We start from the raw sequence: 25802 nt of genomic DNA, 5'->3' as shown, positions 1-25802 counted from the left end.
TTGGAGATGTAGTGCAGATTCGTTTAGCAATGTGAGGGAGGGGTTTGGTAACAGCAAGCATAACCTGGTGGTGTTGGTTTTTTGCTTCTGACAACCTTCTGTTCATTCCCCTGAAGCGACACTTCCAGTGCTTTTATCTAAGGCAGTCCTCTTCATTGTAAGGCCTGGCGGCCCCCTAAGTGTGGCCTCCTGACTAATGGTTGGCTTGAACCCGGGTGAAGCTTTGACCAAAGCTGAAGACTTTGCATGGGGCTCCCCTGGCATCCTCCAGAGATGATCATTCTTGGCATGCAGTGCTGCCTTTGGCCCAGCACCGGTGGGGTTTCTTTAAGGGAACGGGAGCCCTCTTGAGCCCCTGCATCATCTTGGAAGGTGTGCACAGAGTGCTGGGAAATGTAGTCCTTCCCAGTGCTTTAGGAACATAGGAAGCTGCCATATACTGAGTCAGACCCTTGGTCCATCTAGCTCAGTATTGTCTACCCAGACTGGCAGCGGCTTCTCCAAGGTTGCAGGCAGGAATCTCTCTCAGCCCGATCTTGGAGATGCTGCCAGGGAGGGAACTGGGAACCTCAGATTCTCTTCCCAGAGCAGCCCCATGATCCCCTAAGGGGAAGATCTTCCAGTGCTCACACACCAAGTCTCCCATTCATATGCAACCAGGGTGGACCCTGCTTAGCTAAGGGGACAAATCATGCTTGCGACCACAAATCCTGCTTTTTCCACACAGGTCTTGAGAGAGAGAGGGCTCCATATCTCTTAAAGGTCCCTCTCAGCACTGAGGAAACCATCATACTGGTCAGCAAAATAAGAAATGGCTCCCACATTGAAGGTTTATTGCCAGGGTCGGCCCCTGCTTGAAAAATAGCGAAGCCCTAGTTCAGTCACATTCGCTCTCATGGATTGGTTCAAGTTCAATACTGTTGCCCCTTGCCCAGGTAGCATCTCAGATGTTACAGAGCGGGGCAGTCGATTTCAGCACCAGCTGGTCTCGTATTCAGAGGTGCCACTCCTCTGTCTCCTGGGATGACTCAAGCGTCATCCCAGGTTCCAGAGGTTCGTAATGCGAGAGGCGTGCCAAAAGCCAGAGGCATTCCTCCCTAGCATGTGGGTCAAACAGGCTTCCCTGTAACGAGACAGACGTTACATGAGCATGTGCTTGTACGACGGAGAGAAGGAACCGGGATTCCGGTTTCGAGCTTTCTCCGGAGGAGTGTAAAAGTTTGAGCAGTGCTTCGAGGCCCTGAGCCTGTGTGGGGGTCGAGTGTTTCAGCATGGACTACAACCTGGCTCTCCCATAAAGCTGGGAGTCTTCCTCTGATTCTATGCATTGACATGATCAACACTGTGTCTGCGCCATTCATCAGGTAGCTTTCTTGAGAGGGCTTGGGAAGGCCCATTCTTCTCTCTGGCCTCTGATTTTGTCAAGCACTGAAAACAAATTCCTACCCTGAGTCGGCCTTGGTAATAATAGCCGTGCTTGTCATTCTGCCCCCAGCAAAATAGCTAAAGAGAAGGGTGGCAGGTGAAGAAAGCTGTTCTGAACTTCCTCTCTCCTTATATCTTCAGCTTTATGGGGATCTCTTGTTTGTTTTTTGCCATCTATGTTTTCGCAATGCTGTGAAAATGAGTAAGCATCTGGACTGGAAATGGGGTTTTACTTCTCTAATTTTTCAAAGTGTGGTTAGAAATCTTTACGTTTCTAAGAAACTTTGGCTGGTGATCAATTCTCAGGATGCAAGTACTATTGATGGTAACTTCTATTTTATATTATTCCCACCCCCCCACCCCCCCAACTTGTAGACCACTCCAAACTTGCATCTCTGGGTGGTTTACAACAACAACAAAATAAAAGCAGATTAAAAATGAAAATTTTAAAACCGTTTAAAACCACAGTTCAGTTTAAAAAGCTTGGGTTAAAGAGTCTTTAGGGACTTTTAAAAAGTTGTCAGAGATGTGGAGGCTCTTATTTCAGCAGGGAGCGTATTCTGGAGTCTTGGGGTAGCAATGGAGAAGTCATCTGCAGTAGCTATTGTAGACCAACCTCTCCCAATGATCTCAATGCACAGTGAGATCTTCTCCTGGTGAAGAAGACGTCTCTTAAATACCCTGGACCTAAGCTGTTTAGGGCTTTATAGGTTAAAACCAGCACCTTGTATTTTGCCTGGAGACTTAATGGTAGCCAGTGTAGTTCTTTTAATATAGGAGTAATATGATCGCTCCAAGATGACCCAGAGACCAACCTGGCTGCCGCATTCTGAATCAACTGCAGTTTCCGGACTATGTGCAAAGGCAGCCCCACGTAGAGCAGATTGCAGTAGTCAAGTCTGGAGGTGACCAGCATGTGTGCCATTGTTCTGAGGTGGTTTATTGCAAGAAACGGGCGCAGCTGGCATATCAGCCGATGCAGATAGAAAGCACCTCTTGCCACTGCCTCAACCTGGGACATTGAGGTTAAGTTTGGATCTGTTTTATGATTTTTAGGTTTTGGTTTCTGTTTGGTTAGCTAGTCAACTGCCCTGAGGTTTTATACAGGGCAGTATAGAAGTATGACAGATAGAGAGAGAGATAGTAGTTCGTTGATTCGTTCATTTATTTATTTATTTATTACATTTTATATCCTGCTCTTCCTCCAAGGAGCCCAAGTTTCTCTTCACAACAACCCTGTGAAGTAGGTTAGGCTGAGAGAGAACTGACTGGTCCAGAGTCACCCAGCAAGTATCATGGCTGAATGGGGATTTGAACTTGGGTCTCTCCAGTCCTAATCCAGCACTCTAAGCACTATACCACACTGGCTCTTTAGTTTCCTTTCCCGAGGAAACCCGGGGATCAGTAGCTCTCTGAGGGCTAGAGCCTGTGGAAGAGAGCCAGTGTGGTTTAGTGGTTGGAGTATTGGACTAGGAGAGGGAAGACGTGAGTTCAAATCCCCCTTCACGGTCCCTGCATTACTCTGGGCTTGTCACTTAACTCTCAGCCTAACCTACCTCGCAGGATGGTTGTAAGGATAAACATGGCCATGAAGATGGCTCTGGGCTCTTTGCAAGAAGAGTGAGCTATCTATGTCAAAATGAGTAAATAAAATAAATTCCCCACACTCCCACCTTTTATTCTTTGGGTGAAATCGTGGTGATTAAATTCCTGTCACAGCCACAGCCACTAGGTTGTGGTTTGCCTGAGACCACTCAGTGACTGAAGAAGTCTGCACCAAATGCCAAATGTAAATGCAGTAAAGATGCATCATTCAGCTAATCAAGGAGCAGTGATGGGCCATTGCTGCTTGTGGAGTGCGTGCCCGTGAATGGGATATTGCGGCTTCTGTTCAGTTGGGGTGTGTGCAAGAGAGGAGACCTGCAGGTGAACCTGAAAGTTTGGATGCAAATGCTGGATTTTCATGGCTTATGTTCACATGGGGACAGTGGAGACGGAAATTCCTTTGACTTCTGAGGAGCCCGCGGATTGCCTCGGAGCATGTGCATTGTTAAGTCTTTCTGGCAATTTAAAGGAAGGGCAAAGTATCTGGATCCTGAGCGAAGAAGACCTTCGTTTGCTGAAATGCTCATTAGTCACTGAAGATAATGGAGTGTAAACAAACAGGTTAATTTCAAACAGTCTGGTTGAATACCAGACAGTTTACTTCTTTCCCTTGCATGTTGTAGTTGACGTATTCTAGTTTATTTTTCTGCTCGCCCCTAATTTCCTTGCTTGGTTCCGCATACTTCGAGGCTCCGTTGCTTTGCATCAACAGCGGGATTCTTCTTATAAATGAGGACCTTGAGTCCTTCTCGGTTCTCGAGAAAATTACCCATCTCAGATGTTGCTGGAAAGCTTTTTGGGTACGGGCACAAGATAGCATCTGTAGTTAGCCCTTTCATCTCCCTTTTGTGGTTGTATCGCGTTGTGTAGTGGGTAGTCAGCAACTTAGTTTTACCTTAGAAGTGTCACACCTCCCACAGTGGACCCAGCAAGTTCCGCTCCCTCTGGTGCTTTTTTCAGAGTTTCCTCTGCACGTGCCTCTTCCCTGTGGGTTGGTAACTGGGGACAGGGAGGATAGGGGCTTCCCGAATTATGGTGCTCGATCCCGATTGTCGAAGGTAGATGTGTCATCTTGTTCTCATTCCATGTGGTGTGGCATGCAGCTTGATTGAGCCGTCCCTGGCTAGCTGCTTGGCTGGCATAGGACAGCAATTGGAATTTTCCCATTTGCGTGGAAAGGGAAACTTGATTTTCCCTCTCCACACAAGTGGTACATCTGTTGGTAACCTCCAGACTGGATTACTCCAATGCGCTCTATGTGGGACTGCCCTTGTTATGTGATCCGGAAACTACAGTTGGTCCAGAATGCGGCAGCCAGGCTGGTCTCTGGGTCATCGGAGAGACCATATTACTCCCGTATTGAAGGAGTTACACTGGCTGCCGATATGTTTCTAGGCAAAATACAAGGTGTTGGTTATAACCTATAAAGCCCTAAACAGCTTGGGCCCTGGGTATTTAAGAGAACGTCTTCTTCGTCATGAACCCCACTGCCCATTGAGATCATCAGGCGAGGTCCGTCTGCATTTGCAGTTGCTCATCTGGTGGCCACTTAGGGACGGGCCTTCTCCGTTGCTGCCCCAAGGCTTTGGAATGCGCTTCCTAGTGAAATCAGAGCCTCCCCATCTCTGACAATTTTAAAAAAGTCTTTAAAGACGCATCTGTTCATCCAGGCTTTTAATTAATATTGTTCTAATGGTTTTAATGTCGTTTTAGAATATTGTTTTTAAAATTTTAAATTGTTGTGTTTTAACTTTCTTGTTTGTGTTTTTAACTGATGTTTTATTTCCTGTTATTATTTTGTTGTAAACCCGCCCAGAGACGTGAGTTTTGGGTGGTATAGAAATATGTCTGTTAAATAAATAATAAATAGAATAAATATTTTTCCAAGAGCTGCCATCTGCTTCTTATCTCTCGCTTCAAATCAAGCTCCACATGCCTCGTCTTGATGGCTCCATGCTGACCAACCTTCTCTTTTCTCTCTCTCTTTCTTTAGTGAACACCTTTCCTGCTCCTTCACCTTCTTCTTGCACGGCGACAGCAACGTCTGTACCAGTGTGGAAATCAACCAGCACCAACCTGTGTACTTTGTCAGTGAAGAGCATCTCACTCTTGCCCAGCAGTCAAACAGTCCTTTTCAAGGTAGGTTTCTCCGGCTGATGGCCAAGTTGGTCCTTTAGGGCAAGGCTCTCCAGGGCTCTGGATTGATGCCTTTCATCGAGGAGCAAACCAAGACGAAAGCTAAGACAGGAAGAAATACCTTAAGTTGGCAAATGCTTCGGTGTCCTGAGTTCTCATTTTCTGGTTTGGGTTTGCACTTTGCTTTTCAGGATTGTCAGGCGTTGCAGTACCTGCCTGTCATAGGAACATAGGAAGCTGCCATATACGGAGTCAGACCATTGGTCCATCTAGCTCAGTATTGTCTTCACAGACTGGCAGCAGCTTCTCCAAGGTTTCAGGCAGGAGTCTCTCTCAGCCCTCTCTTGGACAAATGTGCCAGGGAGGGAACTTGGAATCTAGATGCTCTTTCCAGAACGACCCCATTATCCCCATTATGCTCACACTTCTAGTCTCCCTTTCATATGCAACCAGGGCGGACCCTGAGGGGAATATCTTAGAGTGCTCACACTTCTAGTCTCCCTTTCATATGCAACCAGGGCGGACCCGGCTTAGCTAAGGGAACAAGTCATGCTTGCTACCACAAGACCAGCTCTCCTCTCTTAAAGAGGAGTCTTCAAAGATAGATTCTTGTCTTCAAAGATAGATTCTGGGGTTTGCTTTAGGGTAACTTTTCACATGACTCCTGTAGGGCAATACCCACTTGTGGGTTGTGTAATACACACTTGTGTATTAGAGAGTGTGTTGGATTGCAGGACTTTCAAGAATGAGAAAGCTGAGATAAGGATCTCTCCTCCTTGAGGATGTCTGCTGTGTTCAGAATTGGCTGCCTGCACCCTGCACTGAAAACCAGAACTTTGGCATAACAATAAATGGATCTTTATCTGCTTTCTTTCTGGAATGTGCCTGGACATTTTTCTTGCCTGCTTCCTCTGTACAAGTTTAAAAGTGTGCACGCAGGCACAGATGCGCTCTCAGCAACTTTTCAGTTGCCTCTCGAATCCTGCCAACAGTTGAAGGGTCACTTTCCTAACAGACCAGTCCATTGCACTTCCAGCTACCGGCCTCCTCCTATTACCAGGTTTTCCCTTTCTAAAAAACCGCACTCTGACCTGTAGCTTGCAGCTTTGCGCTCTACTTTAGTAGATGCAGCCACTACTAATATATATATATATATATATATATATATATATATATATATATACATACTGCTTTTCAGCAAAAAGTTTTCAAAGCCATTGGCATAGACAAAGGGATGAGAGAAGACGATTCTCTGTCCCCAAAGGGCGCACAATCTAAAAAGAAACAGGAGGTCGACTCCAGTAGCTGTGCTGGGGTTGGAGAGGGCCAGTTGCTCTCCCCCTGCTAAATAGAAAAGAATTGCCGCCAGTGTGCATTCTAATTTTTTTCATCTGTGTGCGGAATGAGTTTTGTTCTGGGCGGCAGTATCAAGGCAGTGTGTGCGCACCTGCGTTCAGAGTGGGGCCTTCCTGATTCGACCTGAGCGGGATCTAAAATGAACTGAGCGGATATCAAAAAAGGTGTGAGCGCTTAGAAGGAACACCGTTTGCCACTTTAAAAGGTGCCTCTGGCTCAGTTAGCAGGAGATCCCTCCCTGGCGGTCTTCCTGTCCTCCTGCCCTGCACACCACAATGTCCGTCTTCTCTTGTGAGTTTGTCACACATTCCGAAGAGTTTAATTTCTAGTTGCTGTGATGGCACACCAGTTCTTGCATACCTCGCCCAGTTTGGGCACCCATTCCTTTTAATGAGGTGTGATAAGCTCTCATCCTGAGATTGCCAGGAACATAGGAAGCTGAAACTTACTGAATCAGACCCTTGGTCCATCTCGCTCTGTATTGTCTACACAGAGTGGCAGCGGCTTCTCCAAGGTTGCAGGCAGGCATCTCTCTCAGCCCTGTCCTCAGATGCTCTTCCCAGAGCGACTCCATCCTCTCAAGGGAATGTCTTCCAGTGCTCACACTTCTAGTCTCCCTTTCATATGCAACCAGGGCGGACCCTGCTTAGCTAAGGGGACCAGTCATGTCTGCTACTACAGGACCCACTCTCCTCAAGCAGAGGATGGGGTTCTTATTGTCTCTCAGGACAGCAGCACTGCAGCCTGTCCTGCTCATCCGATGAGGGCAGTTGGTTGCCTGTTGTGCTCAAACCTTGTCAGAGTAGGCTTCTCAAGTCAAAAACCAGCGTGGTGTAGTGGTTAGAGTGCCGAATTAGGACCGGGGAGACCCGAGTTCAAATCCCCATTCAGCCATGATACTAGCTGGGTGACTCTGGGCCAGTCACTTCTCTCTCAGCCTAACCTACTTCACAGGGTGGTTGTGAAAAAGAAACCTAAGTATGTAGTACACCGCACTGGGCTCCTTGAAGGAAGAGTGGGATATAAAATGTAGATAATAATAAATGTAGATAATAAAAAAGGATGGGTGAGAGAGAGAGAGCGCACAGAACTGAGATGAAGTTTATTTATTTATTTCTGTGTAAACAGTTTTGGGAACTTCTTGTTCAAAAGCGGTATATAAATGTCATGTACATTTTTTAAAATAGTGTTGATTTGAGAAGAGAAAGTGGCAGAAATGTGGTCCATGGGTTCTCAGGATTAGAGTGGCTGTGATATCTCAGTCATTTAATGACACTGGCTTGCGAAATGCGATGAAATAAGATGGTCCCCTGTCCCCAAAGGGGCTCACAGTCTAAAAAGAGACGTAAGGCCGATACCAGCAACAGCCACTGGAGGGATGCTGTGCTGGGGTTGGAGAGGGCCAGTTGCTCTCCCTCTGCTAAATAATAAGAGAATCGCCGCTTTAAAAGGGGTCTCTTTGCTCAGTTAGCAGGTGTTGGTGTAGGCAGTACTTCCCCATGTAGGCATTCTAAACTGCTGGCACTGAATCGTCCACTATCTGATGAACTGCAGCCACTGAACGTCATTTCGGATAACAGGCTCTTGTAGCCATTTGTGGGTTGGGAAAGGCCACCCATGCACTGGCCCTGTTGCATTTGGATTATTGCTGTGTGTTCTGTGTAGGGCTGCACTTGAAAAGTATTTGGAAATGAGGATGGTGCGGAATGCGGCCGCCAGAGTGATTTCTGGGACCGTACACTGCACTGATCCTGAAGGCACTGACTTGGCTGCCAGTCTGTTTCCGGGTACTGTAGACGGCTTCAGCTCCTCCTGCTCCCAGCTGCAGCTGCCCACCTTTCTAGATGGGCTGGGAGGGCTCTGCTGCGTGTGCAGACCCCTGCTGAGGCTTGTGCGTCAAGCATGCAGGGCAGGCCCTTCTTGGTGGTTGCCCCTGCTAAGGAACACACAGTTGAGATCTGCAGCCCAGCCTTTTGGAGGAAACGGAAGACTACCAAGTTAACCCCTGCTAATTTGGCAAAGAGGCACCTTTTAACGTGGCGATTCTCTTTATTTAGCAGGGGGAGAGTAACTGGCCCTCTCCACCCCCAGCACAGTACCTACAGGGACTGTTTCTGGTGTCTATCTTGTGTTTATTTTTAGATTGTGAGCCCTCTGGGGACAGGGATCTATCTTATTTATTTATTATTTCTCTGTTGAATGAATGAATAAGACTGTCCACTTTATCCAGGCTTTGGGCCAAGGAGTCCCCCCACCCCCAACCCCGGACAGCTCTCTTTTCAAGGTGTAGCTATGTTTGGTTTTGTGTTCAGGTTGTCTCGATTGGATTTTATGATCTTGTTTACCACCCTGGGGTCTTAGGACAAAGGGTGGGATACAAATATAAACAATAAAGGTTCAGACTTTGAGCGTCCAAGCAGTGTTCCCTCTAAGAGGGATTCTCAGATGCTGTCGACTACAATACCCATAATCCCCAAGCAAAAGCCATTGCAGCTGGGGATTCTGGGAGTTGTAGTCAACAACATCTGGGAATCCCTCGAGAAGCATCTTCTGTAGTGGTGGAATAGCCCCTCTACATGTTGTGTTTTGGCAGCCTTAGGCAGCTTTACAAGTATGTATTGAAGATTTTGCTAGCTTACCTGCCCACAGACAAGTTGATCGCTTGATATACAGAATGTTTTGCTGTGCATTAGTTTCTTTTCTTCTCCTCCCCCTGGTTTCTAGTTATTTTCAAGTCTCTTTCCCATTTCTAGTTATTCTTAGTCCATTTGGATTAAATGGTACACTCACGGGACAGTCGTTCAAGCTGTCGGATTCGGCGACAAAAAAGCTGATTGGCGAATGGAAGCAGTTCTATCCGATCATGTCCAACCTGAAGGAGGGATTGGAGGAAAAAGAAGAGATGGATTGGGAAGACGATTCTCTTGCTGCCGTGGAAGTCCTTGTTGGTATGGCAGTGTTTGTTTTCTAGATCTTGTCTTCCACCGAAGTGGAAAGGCTGTATTGTGTAGACAATTAGGACTTATGGTGAGACTTTTGTGTGTAAATGCCTTATGAATCAATGCTCTAAGATGGTCGAGACTGTGGTGTGTTGCTGTGGAAGTTGGTGTGGGATATTCAGAAACATTATAGTGGCTCTGGTGTTCTTTAGAATCTCTCTCTCTCTAGAATCCACAGTTTTTGTATGTAAAGGAAAGTGAGTCGGTGTTGAGTGCTGATGTTTAAAAATATTCTAAAACTGCTGTTGAGCTTTCCTGAGCAGGAATGGTTATATAACATAATTATTCATTTAGGAACTGCTAAATACCTGCGGGAAAGAAATAGGAACATAGGGGGTTGCCGTCTACTGAGTCTGGCCCTTGAGCCATCTAGCTCAGGATTGTCTATACTGACTGGCAGCAGCTTCTCCAAGGTGTCAGGCAAGAGTCTCTCTCAGCCCTACCTGGAGATGCTGCCCGGGATTGAACCTGGGGCCTTCTGCAGGCTTACAGCCCCATCCTATTGCTCACAATATGCAGCTATGAAAACAAATAACCATGATGAAACTCTATTATCTCCCTTGTAAGCACAGCCCAAGCTAGGAACAATAATTGTGTAGAATCTCATTGCCTGGCTTGTGAGACCCTTCCAAAGTTTGGTAGACTAGAATGAATAGGTTTGAAATGATGAAGCTCAAAAAAATTCTATCACCTTCTCTGAACAAAGGCGTGCTCAAACTGTGATCAAGCCAGGGTGACGAGAAACACAAAAAGCAAACAAACGGAGAACAAGGCAAAACAAAACAAAAAAAGATTTAGTGCCTGGCTGATCAGATCGCAGAACACATTAAACAAATAAGACGCTCTGAATAATACAAGTTTGTGGTTGCTGCGATAGAAGAGAGGAGGAAGTAATTGCCCTCAATGTTTACCTTCCACCAATCCCTGACAGAAAAGAGGCTGGATTCCACCCGTGCAGAGGCAGACATCTAGCACCTTTTCCCCATTTCAGTTTTCTTTTGTATGGGATTGGGAAACATTTCACATGGTGGAGCGCATGGCTATTTGCCAGTGAAATGTTCCCATTAGTACATCAGGCTGGTTTCTCACCCTCTCTGCCCCTGTAAAAGTGAGTTGCCTCCATTAGGAACCTAGGGAACTACCTTTAGGGGTGTGCACAGAACTGGGCGGGTCGAGGCTCGAAGGCGGGCGGGGGGTGCTGCTTTAAGGGCGAGGGAGGGTGCACTTACCCTTCCCGCTGCTCTCCCCCCGCCGGCGCTCCAGTTTTAGTAGGTCCAGGGGGCGTCAGCGTACCTCCCTGCCGCCCTCCTTTATTGGATATACCCAGAAGTATCTGCTGGATAACTTGATATTTTCCTTCAGAGGAGGGTTGTATCCGCAGCAATGCCGGGTTGTCTTGACCTCCTGCTCCTAGACAGGGCCAATCAAGAGCTTTGGCTCACAGCAGGAGGGGGGGCAATCCCCTACAACCCCAGTTCTTCGCCCTGTCTTGCTCCAGCAGGACCGTTTTTTCACTGCTCCTCCTTTTCTACGTTTCTGCTGCCTTTTCTTATTGCTCGGCAATTGCAGACAGGTTTTTGCAAGGGGAGAAGAAGGGAAGTGACTTTTTCCTCTCGCGGCTCCTCTTATACCCATATTGGTGATGGAGCTTCAGCGTGACGAGAGAGAGGTTTCTCTCTCTGAGAACTCTGTAGCACACTCCATGTGCCAGGCTGAGTGGGTTGCGGCCTCTGCTCCTGCGCTCAATACTCGGGCCCAGGGCTCAGCCAAGTTCGTTAAAATGATTAAGAAGCGTGCCAAAGCTTCTTCGGCGATCCGATTGGCCAGAGGCAGGTCTCCACCCCATTCGCCCGCTCAAGGAACTCTGCTCCAAGAGGGCGGGGGTGATTCTTCCGCTCCTGTGCTACAGTGGGAATCAGAGACCGAGGGGGCCTATACAGGTGAGCCCGGGGAAGGCTTGCAAGGGGGATCAGGGCTGGGGGACTCCCTTTCCGCCCCTCCTTCTAAGTGCTTCTGCGCCGCCGCCGTGTTCGTTGCTGCCGATACTGTACGGAGCGAAGCCTCTGCAGAGGAGGAGGAAGACATCCCTCCGCGATTTGCGGCACTTCTAAGGCGTGTGTTGGCCGAGGAGCTTCAGAAGCTGCCTTGGCTGGCTCCGTCTGTTGCGGCGCAGCGCTCTCTTCCCGCCCAGCCGCCCGCAGCTCCATTTTTATCTCCCGCCCAGCCGCATCCTGCCAGAACCCCAGCGGCGGCCATTTTGGCTGCGGCCCAGGGCGCTCAGGGTCTGACTCCTCCTGCCGGCCCACCCGCGCCTCCGGACTGCGGACCTCCCTCCTTATCTCCCTGCTGCCCGGTTCCTTCCCTACCGGCCGTGCCTGTTCCCCGCACTTCGCACCGCGAGCTTCCTATGCTGTCGGAGGCGGAACTCTCTGGAGATGAGGAGGATCCGTCTCCCTCCTATCAGGCAAATTATCGACTGTTTTCTAAAACCGACTATCTGGTCCTTCTCCACAAGGTCAGAAAGACCCTTCGTTTGGGGGGGGGGATGCAGCCCACCCCAGAGGACACTGAAGGGGACCCTACGGTTCTCCCTTCCCTAAAATGCCAGGAAGTCAATGTTCCCTGTCCCCAGTTGTTCCTGGACGTCTTCCAGGCCGAATGGGACAAGCCCGTTGAGGAAAAAGGGCCCCCTCCCGCCGTCAGGTGCATGTACAATTCTAGCACTACCCTTTCGAGTAGGCTCAAGGTGCCACTAGTGGATGCTGAGGTGGCCACCCTCATCACGGGGGCGGTGCTCCCTAAGGAAGGAGAGGATGCGTTAAAAAATGTGGAGGATAAGAAATGCGACGCTGCCCTGTGCAGGTCGCATGAGGCGAATGCTCTCTCCATCAGAGCCTCGGTTGCTAACTCCAATTTTGTGAGGGCCGCGGTTTTGTGGGTACAGGAACTCACACCCATGGTTCCGCCCAAACTGCCCATCCTTCGTCAGGGTCTAAATAAATTAGGTAAAGCGGTCAGGTTCATGGCAGATTCATCCCTAGACTCCGTTCAAATGTCCGCTAGGGCGTTGGCTTCTGACGTCACGGTTCGACGCCACTTGTGGCTTAAAAATTGGAAAGTTGACCACAAATCGTGAGCTAACCTCACCAACGCGGCTTTTAAAGGGGGCAAGCTTTTTGGCGAAGCTCTGGAACCCGTCCTGATTCAAACTAAGGATAATAAGAAGGCCATGCCGTCCATGGCTCCCCAGCGTCAGGACCGTAGGAGCTTCTCCTCTCCTACGCCTGGATTCAAAGGGTACAGGCCTTCCTTTCGCTTCAGGCACAACAGGTCCAACTGGCATAGGAATCAGTCCTTCTTCCGGGACAATTCCTTTCAAAAGCCCCAGCAGTCCAGCCAACCTTCCAAGCCAGGTTTCAAGTGAAATCAGGCCCAATGACTTCCCTCGAGGTCCCCTCCTTCCGGATCGGGATCCCCACATAGTGGGGGGCAGGTTGAGGGACTTTGTGCACGCCTGGGCACAGACCTGTTCCGATGCCTGGATATTACAAACGATCTCTTCAGGGTACTCTCTGGAATTTGCAGCGCAACCTCCAGATCGGTTTCTCCCCTCCCCACGATCTCACAAGGAATCCAAACACCACCTGATGGAGGAGGCCATTCGCCATTTACAGACCATTCGGGCGATCGAGGCCGTTCCCCCAGGGGAACAAGGGACGGGTCTATTCCATCCTATTCCTAGTCCCCAAGAAGAACGGGGAGTGGAGGGTCATTCTAGACCTCAAATTCGTAAACAGGTTCCTGCGAAGGAGGGGTTTCCGCATGGAAACACTCCGTTCCATACTGATGGCTCTCCAGCAGGGGGACTTCCTAGCTTCAGTGGATCTGAAGGAAGCTTACCTTCATGTACCCATTCACGAACAGGACCGCCGCTTCCTGAGGTTTGCTTATTGCTCCCGCCACTTCCAGTACTGGGCTCTCCCCTTCGGTCTTTCGACTGTGCCTCGGGTGTTCACCAAGATCATGGTGGCACTCATGGCACACTTGAGGACCGGGGTGTCCATCTTTACCCGTATTTGGAGGACCTGTTGATCAGGTCCCCCCCCCGGGGCCACAGAGACGTCCAGCTGACCCTCTCTGTTCTGGAGTCCCACGGGTTCATCGTAAACAGGCCCAAGAGTTCCCTGCTCCCCCAGACCAGGATTCTCCATCTGAGTGCGGTGATCGATACAGTTTAGGGTTTAGCTTGACCAAGGAACGCAGGGGTTCCCTGATTGCGTCCTGCCGCGCTCTGATAGCCCGCCCCAGGTCCGATGTCCTGTCCCTGTCCCAGTTGCAAGGCCGCATGGTGTCCACCCTGGGCATAGTGCCGTGGAGTCGGTTTCACTCACATCCACTCCAGTGGTTTCTCCGCAGCTATCAGGACCAGGTGATGGACCGCTCCAGGCTTCCAGTTTCTCTCCCTCCTCGGGTTGTTCAGTCCCTGCACTGGTGGGTATCCCCAGCCACGTCAAGGGGGGTCAAATTCCTTCCAGTGGAGCGTGTCCAGGTCACCACAGATGCCAGCCTCCTGGGCTGGGGCGGTCACTGCCTGCAGCACGTGGCACAAGGTCTTTGGTCCGAAGCCGATCGCTCCAATTCCATCAACTGGCTGGAGCTGCAGGCAATTCGTCTCGCGCTCTTGGAATTTCTCCCAGTACTTCAGAGTTGTCATGTCCTGGTACGTACGGACAATGCCACAGCCATGGCCCATGTCATTCGGCAGGGCGGATCGAGATCCAAGGCTCTGATGCGCAAAGCCTCCCTCCTTCTGACGTGGGCGGAACAACACCTTCTGTCCCTAGAAGCAGATCACGCCAGCGGAGAATTGAATGTAGTTGCGGACTGGCTGAGCCGCTCACAGATAGACCCGGCAGAGTGGTCTCTGGACCCTCTGGCCTTCCAGCAAATCGTTCGGAAATTCGGTCAGCCGGTCATGGACTTATTCGCAAATCCGGAAAACGCCAAGATGGCACGGTACCTGTCCAGGTATCACTCCCCCGGAGCGGAGGGTGTGGATGCCCTGACCTTTCCGTGGCCCCCGGGCCTAACTTATGCCTTTCCGCCATTCGCCATCATTCCACAAGCTATCCGGAGGGTTCGGACATTGGGAGCGGATATAGTTCTCGTGGCTCCATACTGACCACAAAGACCCTGGTTTTCGGATCTGGTGGAGATGTCCATCGAATCGCCCCTTCCACTGGGGTCTCACTGTCAACTTCTTCGCCAGGGCCCAATATTCCACCCGGACCCGGGGTGGCTCAATCTATTTGCCTGGAGGTTGAGCGGGATGCACTAGCAGCGTGTGGCTATCCTACCTCCGTTCAGGACACAATCCTGGCTTCTCGGAGGCCTTCCACGGTTAGAGTCTATCAGTCTACCTGGAAGACCTTCGCAAGTTGGTGTAGTTCTCAAGGAGTCTCTCCTAGATCCGCCTCTGTGACCCTTGTACTGAGTTTCCTCCAAAACGGCCTGGATAAAGGGCTTCGTCCCAATACGTTGCGCTGTGAGGTTTTTGCCATATCTTCAGTTTTAGAGGTGGAGGGATCCTCCTTGGCCCAGCACGCTCATGTGCAGCGGTTCCTCAAGGGCACCTCAATAATTAATCCTCCCACTGTGCATAGGTTCCCTACCTGGGACCTTAATTTGGTGCTAAGGGCCCTTACAAAAGCTCCGTTCGTGCCTCTGCAGTCTGTTCCCTTACGGTTACTTTCTTTTAAGGTTTTGTTTTTGGTAGCCATTACGTCCGCCAGCAGGGTCTCATATCTGCGCACCTTGTCGGTGCGGAACTATGTCTGGTCTATCCAGACTATGTCCTTTTACGCACAGACCCCTCCTTTCTGCCAAAAGTGAATTCAGTAATCCATAGGGCTCAGGAACTTATGCTACCCTCATTCTGTCCAAATCCCTCTTCGCCTAGGGAACGTGAGTGGCACAAGTTGGATGTGCGCAGGACAGTAAGAATTTACTTGAGGCACACTAAATCATTTTGGATCTCAGATTCCTTTTTTGTTTCTTTCCAGGATGGCTCATTGGGGAAGCAGGTTTCGACTTCCACCTTGTCACGTTGGATTTGCCAGTGCATCAGGTTAGCCTACGCTGGCTCCGCTACCCCGGCCCCAGAGGGGATTACAGCACATTCCACTAGGAGCTCAGTTTCTACTGCCGCGTTCTCCACCTTGGCTCCCCAGATAGACATTTGTCGCGCTGCCATGTGGGCCTCTGTTTCCACCTTTGTGACGCATTACAAAATTCATGATTGGACCTCGGCAGACGCGGCCTTTGGGAGGTGGGTTTTACAGCAGGTGGTTCCTCCTTGAGGCCAGACCTCACAGCTCCTACCCAGTGTATCAGGGGCTATGGTAGGTCCCAGCATTGCTGCGGATACAACCCTCCTCTGAAGGAAAATGAAGCGTTGGCACTTACCTGAAAGGTCATTTTCTTCAGAGGTATGGGTTGTATCCGCCCCCACCCGCTTGTTTGTCTGGCCTGTCTACTCTGCTGTCCTGAGATCCCTTACCCCATCTATACCCTATATTTCTGTGGGGTGTTTCCCTCTTGGGGTGGTTGGTTCCCCTTGCAGGGTGTTAGTTAATCCGGATGCTTATTTCTGGAATTTGCCAAGTTTTCTGTTTACTTGCTGTTTGCTCACTGTCTGGCATTTGTATTTCTGCTTGGCCTGTTTTTCCCCTTTAACCTTTTTGTTGTTCCTGGAGCATTATTTAGAGCTGGCTATGAACTGGAGTCGTAGGGGATTGCCCCCCCTCCTGCTGTGAGCCAAAGCTTTTGATTGGCCCTGTCTAGGAGCAGGAGGTCGAGACAACCCGGCATTGTTGCGGATACAACCCATACCTCTGTAGAAAATGACCTTTCAGGTAAGTGCCAATGCTTCATCTGCTGGATCCCTCATTTTGGGCTCCAGATCTCCGATACAAAGTATCGACTTTGGGATATATCCGGCAAACGGGGCGGCAGGGATGTACGCTGCTGCCCCATGGACGTACTAAAAAATGGAGCACTGGCAGGGGAAGAATAATGGAAGGGGTAAGTGTACCCACCCCCTGACACACCTTTGAGCTGGCGGAACCACCCGTTATTCAATCCGGTTCAGAGGCTCATAGAGGGTACACCCCCTAGCTGCCTTCTGCTGAGTCAGATCATGGGTCCTCCTAGCTCAGGATGGTCTACGCCGACTGGCAGCAGCTTCTCAAGGTTTCAGGCAGGAGTCTCCCTCAGCCCTAAGTTAGCATCACAAAGTGTGAGCTTTAGTAGGAGCTTTGGCCAAAAATTGAAGTGAGATGCTGCGTGGATTTCTTACAGATCAGATTTGAAGACAGGTCTGGGAGTTCTAATGGTACCCAGCTTCAATTTTCATACTGAGCACAGGAGTCGAGTGTGTGTTTTAAAAGTTTGCTTCTCTCTCAGCCTAACCTACTTCACAGGGTTGTTGTGAGGAGAAACTCAAGTATGTAGTACACTGCTCTGGGCTCCTTGGAGGAAGAGTTGGATATAAATGTTAAATAAATAAATACATACATACATACATACATACATAAAAACATAAGACCAGCCCTGCTGGATCAGGCCCCCAAAGGCCTACCTAGTCCAGCATCCTGTTTTGCACAGTGGCCCACCAGATGCCGCTGGAAGCCACAGGCAAGAGGTGAGGGCAGGCCCTCTCTCCTGCTGCTGCTCCCCTGCAACTGGTATTCAGAGGCTGTAAACCTCCCAGAGACCTAAGTTTTGGGCGGTATAAAAATATGTTAAGTAAATAAATGATAAAATACAATCTTGCCTCTGAGCTTGGAGGTGGGCTGTAGCCTTTCGATTAGTAATCATTGATAGGCTTGTCCTCCATAGTCGGTGTCTCATATAGTCTATCTATCTGTCTAATTTATATACCTCCCCATCCCAGGGCTCTGGATATATAAATCCCCTCTCTTTCGACTCGTGCCCATGGAATAGAGCAGAGCTGCACAATTCTGGCTCTCCAGCTGCTCTTAGATTACAACTCCCATCATCCCCAGCCACAGTAGCCAATGGTTGGGGATGATGGATGTTGTAGTCCTGCATCTGCTGCAGCTCTGGAATAGAGGCTCTCCTCCCAGTCTTGCAGTGTGTGTGTGTGTGTGTGTGTGTGTGTGAGAGAGAGAGAGAGAGAGAGAGAGACCCACCTAACCACAGCATGCTTCAGCAGGCATCTTCCTCTCCCGATCTGTCACTGTCCCAGCAACATGTTATCTCCAGTTTTCTGGCGATGGATCAGGAAGGCCAGTTGGTCTCCCTCTGGTGTGTTCCCCTTTCCTTGGCTCGTCGTGTGACAGGCTGAGGAACGCCAGAGATGCAATTCGGTTGCTATATGCTGTGATGTGGGGCGGAAAAATTTCTATGAGAAAATTTCCACTGCTGGGTCTAGTCTCCTGTAATAGAAGACTTTCCACTTCTTTTTTTAAAAAAAAAGTATTGTTTCATTGAATTAGTGGCATGGCCAGTAGATATAGTACCAGCTAAATTGGGCAGTTTCAGAGTTCTGACTGACTTTCCATGGGACTATCTTTAGGAGACATTCTCTCACGCACGCTCACAAGATCTAGTTATTTGGAAACTTGCGAAGATTAAAACCAAAGGGCCCATAATCCACACCCCAAATGAAATTATGTATTCATTTGACTGCAGATCAAACCAAATACTTAATTTGGTAGCCTGCAAATGAAAGCCAAACTAAAATTGTGATTGCATGAAGCCACAGTAAAAGTTCTATTGATACTCTCTCTCTCTCTCTCTCTCTCTCTCTCTCTCTCTCTCTCTCTCTCTCTCTCTCTCACACACACACACACACACACACACACACACACACACACACACTTTAATATTCTTTGGCAAAAATGGCTCAGGGTGGTTTACGGAACAATAAGATAGACATGAGGAACAGCCACTGGAGGTGTACTGTGCTGGGGGTGGAGAGAGCCAGTTACTCTCCCCTGCTCAATAAAGAGAATCACCACATTAAAAGGTTCCTCTTTGCCAAGTTAGCAGGGGCACCCGCTCACAATATTCTAGAAAACCCACACCATTGGCTAAATGCCATTGTGAGCTTTCCCCTGCTTGCCTCCAAGCTCCAGATTTTAAATGAAGAAGAAATGTGTTGATGATTGTACTTGCTTTAGCTTTGAGGCAGGCAACCAAGATTTGCAAGTCGGATCTTGTACCGAGATGAAATAATATTCTAGCCTTCCAAGTGTGGCAGAGGAATTATAAACCACAGTGTGTGTGTGTGTGTGTGTGTGTGTGTGTGTGTGTGTGTGGCATATTTTAATATTTTTAAAAGGTGGCGGTGGGATGTATTTAAAATTTAAACCTCTTCCCCCGGAAGGGTGGTGTGACAGGCCAAACTAGCTGAGGATTTACAAGTGAGATGACAAGACGTTTTACTGCTTTAGTGGAGAAACAGAAAGGGAAGATATATTAGGTTGTGTCGTGGACAAAAACATGCTTTTAGCCTAGCCGTGGGCAGAATTATAATGTAGGGATGGGCAAAAGGACAGGGCAACTCGGGATTTATATCCGAGAGTGGAAATGGTCTTGGTTCTCAGACGTGACGAGCGCCTTAAGCACTAGGTTGCAGAGCAGGGTGGATAGATTTTTAATTTCCCTCTTTATTGGGTGGGACTTTTGTGGCTCTTCTCTGTGGTGGGGGAAAGGAGCTTTGAGCACTTCGCTATGATGCATTTTTCTTTGACTTTTAGTAGCCGTTACAGTCTGAAACTCAGAGCTGTCGTAGGCAGTATCAGATAGAAAAAGGGAGACCAGGGTTCAAATTGCGCACTTGGCCCTGAAACATGCTTGAGTGGTCTTCTGTCGGTCTTGTCCTCTTGGCCCATCCTCTTTCACGGGGTGCTTGTGAGGATTAAACAGGGGTGAGAAAAATGTGCTGTCCTTGAAAGAAGGGTGCTTTATAGGCACATTCTTGGTTTTAAGCTTCACTTGCATATTATCTTCCATAAGCGGGGTGTCTGTGTGTCTGGTTGGATTGTGCAATGAATAAACACTGCCATCTCTCTTTCCCTTCAAGCTGGTGTGCGAATGGTCTATCCGGCGTGCTTTGTCCTCGTCCCTCAGACAGACATTCCTGCCCCCAGTGCTGCTGGGTCCACGAACTACTTGGGTGTCCATCAAGTGCCTCCTTCCACCAGAGACCCAGCGATGTCTTCAGTGACTCTGACTCCGCCCACGTCCCCAGAAGAGGTTCAAACGGGTACAGCAAGCAAATCCTTCCCCTCTCCAATGGGGGCTTCTAGCAACGAGCCATGTCTTGTTCCAAGGGTCCAAAGTTGAGTTTGTACTATTTAGGCTGTGTGTGTGAGTGTGTGTGATGAACAACAACCGTGACCTCTCTATCACGCAAAGTCAAGTAAGAACAGCCCTGCTGGATCAGGCCCAAGGCCTATCTAGTTCCGCATCTGTTTCACACAGTGGCCCACAGGCAAGAACTGAGGGCAGGTCACTGTTAGTACCCCTCTTGGTGGCCAGGTGTGTGTGGCAAGTGAACCCTTCGGCTCTTGTGCCCTGGACTCTTGTCCGGGGGCGCCACAGTTTGCTGCTGCTTATGCTACAGCCGGCATGAGTGTTACAGGTTAGCCTCCCATGGCTTGGATCAGGCCTGCTCCACTTTGCCCCCCCCTGCTGTTTTTGGACTACAACTCCCATAATCCTCAGCCACCGTGGCCAATTGCCAGGGATTATGGGAGTTGTCGGCCAACATCGGCAGGAGGGCCGAAGTGGAGCATACCTGATGTGTAGATCCTTTCATGACGGGAAAGAGCGAGCTTCACCTCTCTTGTTCTGGCTCGCATCTCTTCACGCCCCGACTGTGCCATGTCCACAGTGACACGCAAACCCCATTATTACTTTGTTGGTGGAGTTTGCTGACACGGTTGGTGAGTGAACACTGAGCTAGTATTTTACGAGAGGGAACATGACTAAAGAAGCGATCTGCAGTGATGCCGGGCTCGGAGGCCTCCCTTCCCCAGATGCTGGAGCTTGGAGAAGGCATTGAGCACATTGGCTGTGTCCCTTCCACCATAAGGGTTAGCAGCCTAAATTCCTAGCAGATCAAGCTCTGCAACTGATGGACATGCAGAATAAAAAAAAAACTCATGGCTGCAGTCAGTCTAGTACTTAGTCATTTTTGACCCACAATAGTGCATCGTGTGTTTTGCAGAAATCTGTGCCCGTAAGGCCCAGTTGAGCATTGCTTGAGTCTTTCCCTAGTGACATTTTCCGATGCCTTTATTATCCGTCACATGGTGTAATGATTATTTGACACTAATTGAGATTGCATAGAAGGTTTTCTGTTGTATTAGTATGCATGCCGTGCCCCCGAGTGCCAGGAGTATTGAATTTGGTCCAGGTTTGCTCTCCGTTGAAAGGGTGTCTCTCATTTTGCCTCCGTGGGGTTGGGGGGTGCTGCAGAGGTTCCCTTTCAGGTTTTGTGGGATGGAGAAAAATGTCCTGCCTAACCCCCTGTGTGGACTTCCTCTTCTTCTCCAGTAGATCCTCGTTCAGCCCAGAAGTGGGTGAAGCTCTCCTCTGTGTCAGATACATTCAGCTCAGACAGTATGAGTCACCATGGGGGCAAGATCCCTCGGAAGCTGGCCAACCAAGTGGTTGACAGAGTGTGGCAAGAATGCAATATGAACAGAGCACTGGCCAAGTAAGTGATTGGGGGTCCGGGGTTTGGGGAGAGATCTTATAAAGGTTGCACTGAAAGTGGAGCTGCTTTAAAAGGGTTAAAGTGAAGCTGGAAGTATTGCCTGTTTGATTGGGATGGTTTTAATAATGATATTCTCAAGGCAGTTTACATAAAAGGAATAAGAAAATGCGTCCTATAGAGGCTCACAGTCTAAAAAGGAGGAGAGCTGGTCTTGGGGTTGCAAGTATGACTTGTCCCCTTTGCTAAGCAGGGTCTGCCCTGGTTGCATATGAATGGGAGCCTTGATGGATGAGCACTGCAAGCTATTCCCCTCAGGGGATGGAGCCGCTCTGGGAAGAGCATCTAAGCTCCAAGTTCCCTCCCTGGCAGCACCTCCAAGATAGGGCTTAGAGAGATTCCTGCCTGCAACCTTGGAGAAGCTGCTGCCGGTCTGTGAAGACAATACTGAGCTAGATAGGCCAATGGTGTGACTCAGTATATGGCAGCTTCCTCTGTTCCTATGTAAACACAGGAAAGAGATCAGCCATAGCTGCTGTGAGGGATACTGGGCTGAACTGAATTGAAAAGGGACAGTTGCTCCCCCCCACCCCCCCGGCTTAAATAGAAAAGCCGTCACTGGAAGAGGTGTCCGTTTACTCAGTCAGCTTGTGGGACAAGCAGCTAATAAATTAATCTTTTGTATCCTGCCTTTTCCCCTCTAAAATGGAAGCACGGGAGGTCGGCTGTCATGGATGGCCGTTCCCTACTTCGCATAGTCTGCGTTTAGGCCCTTGCCAGTTTGGGTTGTTTGAGTTGATGGACCACATGTTGCTCCACTGCTTATTTTACAGAGACCTCCATTTATTGCTTACAACACCCTTTTTCGTTTGCGTGAATTACCTGGGCAGGCCGTCGGACTTTTACACTCCTCTCCTTTTTATCAGACTTTAACCACTTGCATGGTGGTAAAGTTTTTGCAACGTTGCAAGTTGTGTTAGGAAGCAGCGGTTTGAAAACTTGATCGTGCTGCGGCTGCCTCCACTTCTCCCGTTAATGTAAATAGGTTGGTGGCGTTTATGATGCTGTAATCTGTACTGTTACCTTCTATCTTTTATCCGCTCATTGACTGTAATAAATCTGATCCTGATTCCCTGAAGGTGGCGTACATATAAAAGCACTATAATCAAAATACAGTCGCCATTTATAAGCCAAAAGCAGCAATAAAAAGCTAAAAACGAAACCACCCCCGAGGAATGGAGAGAGCCACAATTAAAACAAAAACCACCAGCTTATGCAGCAGCCTAATGAAAGGTTTGCTGGCACAGGAGAGTCTTAAGCAGTGGCAGGAAATGGGCAAAGTAGCGGGAACAAATGAGCCCCCTGCGGCAAGGAATGGTACCTTTTTGGAGGCCAAATAGAAAAGATCCGCTCTGGTGTCCCCACTGGCAAAGAGTGACTGTGTTAATGGAGGCATGGTGTCCAGATCATTCAGGGTAATAGTTCCACCCTATGCAGTGCTGAACAGACCTCACCTGGCGTGCTGTGCCTGTTTACGGGCACCACATTTTTAGGAGGACATTTATAAACGAATGAATTTGTGGGGGATCTGGGAGCCAAGTCATACCTAGGAAGCTGCCATATACTGAGTCAGACCCTTGGTCCATCTAGCTCAGGATTGTCTACCCAGACTGGCAGCGGCTTCTCCAGGGTTGCAGGCAGGAGTCTCTCCCAGGCCTATCTTGGAGATGCTGCCAGGGAGGGAACTGGGAACCTTCTGTGTGCAAGCAGGCAGCTGCTCTTCCCCATCCCCTGATTGACTGACTGATTGATTGATTGATTGATTTCTATACCGCCCTTCCAAAAATGGCTCGGGGTGGTTTACACAGAGGAAGAACAAATAAATAAATAAGATGTCTCCCTGTCCCCAAAGGGCTCACAGTCTAAAAAGAAACACAAGCTAGACACCAGCAACAGTCACTGGAGGGATGCTGTGCTGGGGGTGGATAGAGCCAGTTACTCTCCCCCTGCTAAATAAAGAGAATCGCCACATTAAAAGGTGTCTCTTTGCCAAGTTAGCAGGGGTTAACTTGGGGTTAATGGGAATATCTTGCAATGCTCGCATGTAGTCTCCCATTCTCGGTTCCTGATGCCAGGGACATCTCTGGGTTATCCTTCCCCACCAGCTCCAAGCAGGACATATACTGTGAATAGAAAAAACAGATAGGGCCCGCCCACTTGGGGCTGCTGAGGATAACCCCGCCCCAGTTCTTTCTGTCCTCACCTTAGCTCCGGCAGCAGATTTACGCTTCTCCGTGTTTTTTGTCCTCTATTCTCGTTGTTTTTCTCTCTTCTAGTTCCCTGTTTGTCAGTCATCCAACCTTGTTCGGTTCTCTTTCTCTTAGCACGTTCATTCATATATATATATATATATATATATATATATATATATATATATATATATATGATTTTATATGTGAATATCTTTCCCTCTTTTCCTACTGTTCCCCCCGTTATATCCTAGTCTCCTCCACCCTTGTATGGATGTTCTCCCCGGGGGTAGAATAATTCTGGTGCCTAGGGGGGACTAAACAGGTCCGTTTTGGGCCGGGGCAATCCAGGCTGTTTGGAGCCGCAGCCCCACTGCAGTCGACATTGCCGCTCTGCCTGCCTGCATCGCTAGCATGTTTACGGCCGAGGCCGCTTAATCTGAGGGGACAATTACCGCCAGAACGAACGTACAAAGAGCTATCGCTCCCTGGTGTTTCTCGACCCGTAAGAGCTCCGACATTGAGTAAGCAGCCCGCCAGAACAAAAGAAGTTGAAAAGGAGTCCGCTAAGCTCGATTTAGGCGGTTTGGCTGCGGCGACGGTGACGGCTGCCTCAGAGCCGCCCGCACCGTTCGCTCCCGGGTCTGCGGCGAATTTCCTGCCTTCGGGCCGCGAGACTCGTGCTACAGTGGCCTGAAGGGCAGTGGAGGGTGCCTTATTTGCTACTGAACCCGAAGGCTCCTCAAAAAGGCCCCTTTTGAACTCACCCCCTTACGCGGCCGAAATAGTGGCCAAAGCGGCAACACGAGACAGGAGAAGAGGGGGGAAGGAAAAGATGGCGGCGGAGCCGGAGAAAAGGGCGCGAAAGGAGCCCGCGGCGGCCATTCTCGGTTGCTGCTATCAAGGCATCTCATGATGGGTTATCCTCGTCACGTGCTCCTGGGCAGGACTATGCAAATTAGTTGAAAAAAGAGTCCTATATAGCCCCGACGGGGATAACCCCGCCCCAGTTCTTCTAGTCCTGCATTGGCTCCTGGCAGGCTGCTCCTCTCGTCGCTTTTCTTCCCAGGCTTGTACTCTTTTCTTCTCCTTTTCCAATTCTTGTGCTGTTTGTTGCCTCTCCCGAGTGTTTTCTGTGTTTAAAAAAAAAAAAAAAAGGAGTTATTGTTTGTCGCTTCGTCCCCTTGTGTAGCTTAGATACTGTGTGGTTTCTATCCTCCCCCTCTCCCCCCCACGTTCCTCTCCTCACCTACACCCCTCCTTCCCTCCCCGGCTAGCCTTACATGGAGCACAGCGCTAGGGGCTTTAGTGTTCCGGGAAGGATTTTGAACGTGCTCGTGCTTGCTGGACGCCCGTCCGAGCGTTTTCCAAGGCACTTCAGGAGACCGGGCAACCCGCCTCCAATAGCGCTACCGCCTCCAATAGAACCCAGCGCCCTTTTCCTCCCTGCCCCGGTCTCGGCGAACTTGGTTCTGTTCGAGCAGGCAGCCGGAGAGGTCCTGCGGTCGATCGCCCCCTCGGGAGGCAAGTCCTCAGGCAGCACGGAAGGCGCAGAGGGCGAAGACAGACCAAGACGCTTAATGTGCAGCTCGGCTTCGGAACGCCACTCCGCCCTTGCAACACCTCTTTTTCAAGAGTTAAATGAGCGCCTCAGAGCGGGGACGGTTCGGCCGCTCCTGAACCCACCCCCCTCACAAGCGGAGATTCGCGCCCTAGCAGGTCAACACAGAATGGCGGCCTCTGCGGCGGATCCACTCGATTCTCAAGATGGCGCCGATCAAGAAAGGGCAGGAAACGTGAGCAACACCGCCTCTACCTCCACGGCATTGAGTCTGGTGAGAGCCACACAATCGGAAAGGGGGGAGGGACCTCCACTCCTGGAGAATGTTGCCATTCCTACTCAGGTTCCCCCGGAATGGCAGATATGGTTTAAAAATGCCATTAATGAATCTATTGGTCACCTTAAAACTCCTAGGAAGCGCAAACATTCCAAGAAGCGCAGGCATGTTTCCACCTCCTCCTCTGAGCAATCTTCCGCCTCTACCTCCCCTTCCCCTCCCCCTAGAAAAGCCAAATCCAAGAAAAAGCATTCAAAAAAGTCTAAAAAAATCTAATAAATCCTCCAAGACCATTTCTGTTCACTCCTCTGAAATATCTGGGGAGGATTCCGGTGACCCTTCTGCCTCAGTTATCCGCCCTGTGAAGGATAAGGGGCTTCCTGCACCATCTCCTCCCTTGGAGGAAGACGCAGACGAAAACCCAGGTGGTCACGAAGGGGGAGGA

The 25802-nt window shown here is 49.5% G+C and overlaps 1 protein-coding gene across 6 annotated transcripts in view; it reads left to right on the top strand.

Annotated features, from left to right (window-relative positions):
- MED13 (mediator complex subunit 13) overlaps nt 1–25802 on the top strand; it is a 127537-nt gene that overhangs the window by 48708 nt on the left and 53027 nt on the right. For 3 of the 6 annotated variants that reach the window (XM_053275157.1, XM_053275158.1, XM_053275152.1), the window contains exons 4-7: nt 5024–5169; nt 9276–9470; nt 19633–19890; nt 21114–21273. In XM_053275157.1, coding sequence (XP_053131132.1) covers nt 5024–5169; nt 9276–9470; nt 19633–19890; nt 21114–21273 — 759 coding nt within the window. Of the gene's footprint in view, nt 1–5023; nt 5170–9275; nt 9471–19632; nt 19891–21110; nt 21274–25802 lie in introns of all 6 variants that reach the window. The other 3 variants (XM_053275156.1, XM_053275154.1, XM_053275155.1) reach the window with 2 other exon arrangements.

This window comes from Hemicordylus capensis, chromosome 12 (genome assembly GCF_027244095.1).
Source record: "Hemicordylus capensis ecotype Gifberg chromosome 12, rHemCap1.1.pri, whole genome shotgun sequence".
NCBI classification, from domain to species: Eukaryota; Metazoa; Chordata; class Lepidosauria; order Squamata; family Cordylidae; genus Hemicordylus; species Hemicordylus capensis.
This window is presented reverse-complemented; position numbering and strand designations above follow the sequence as displayed.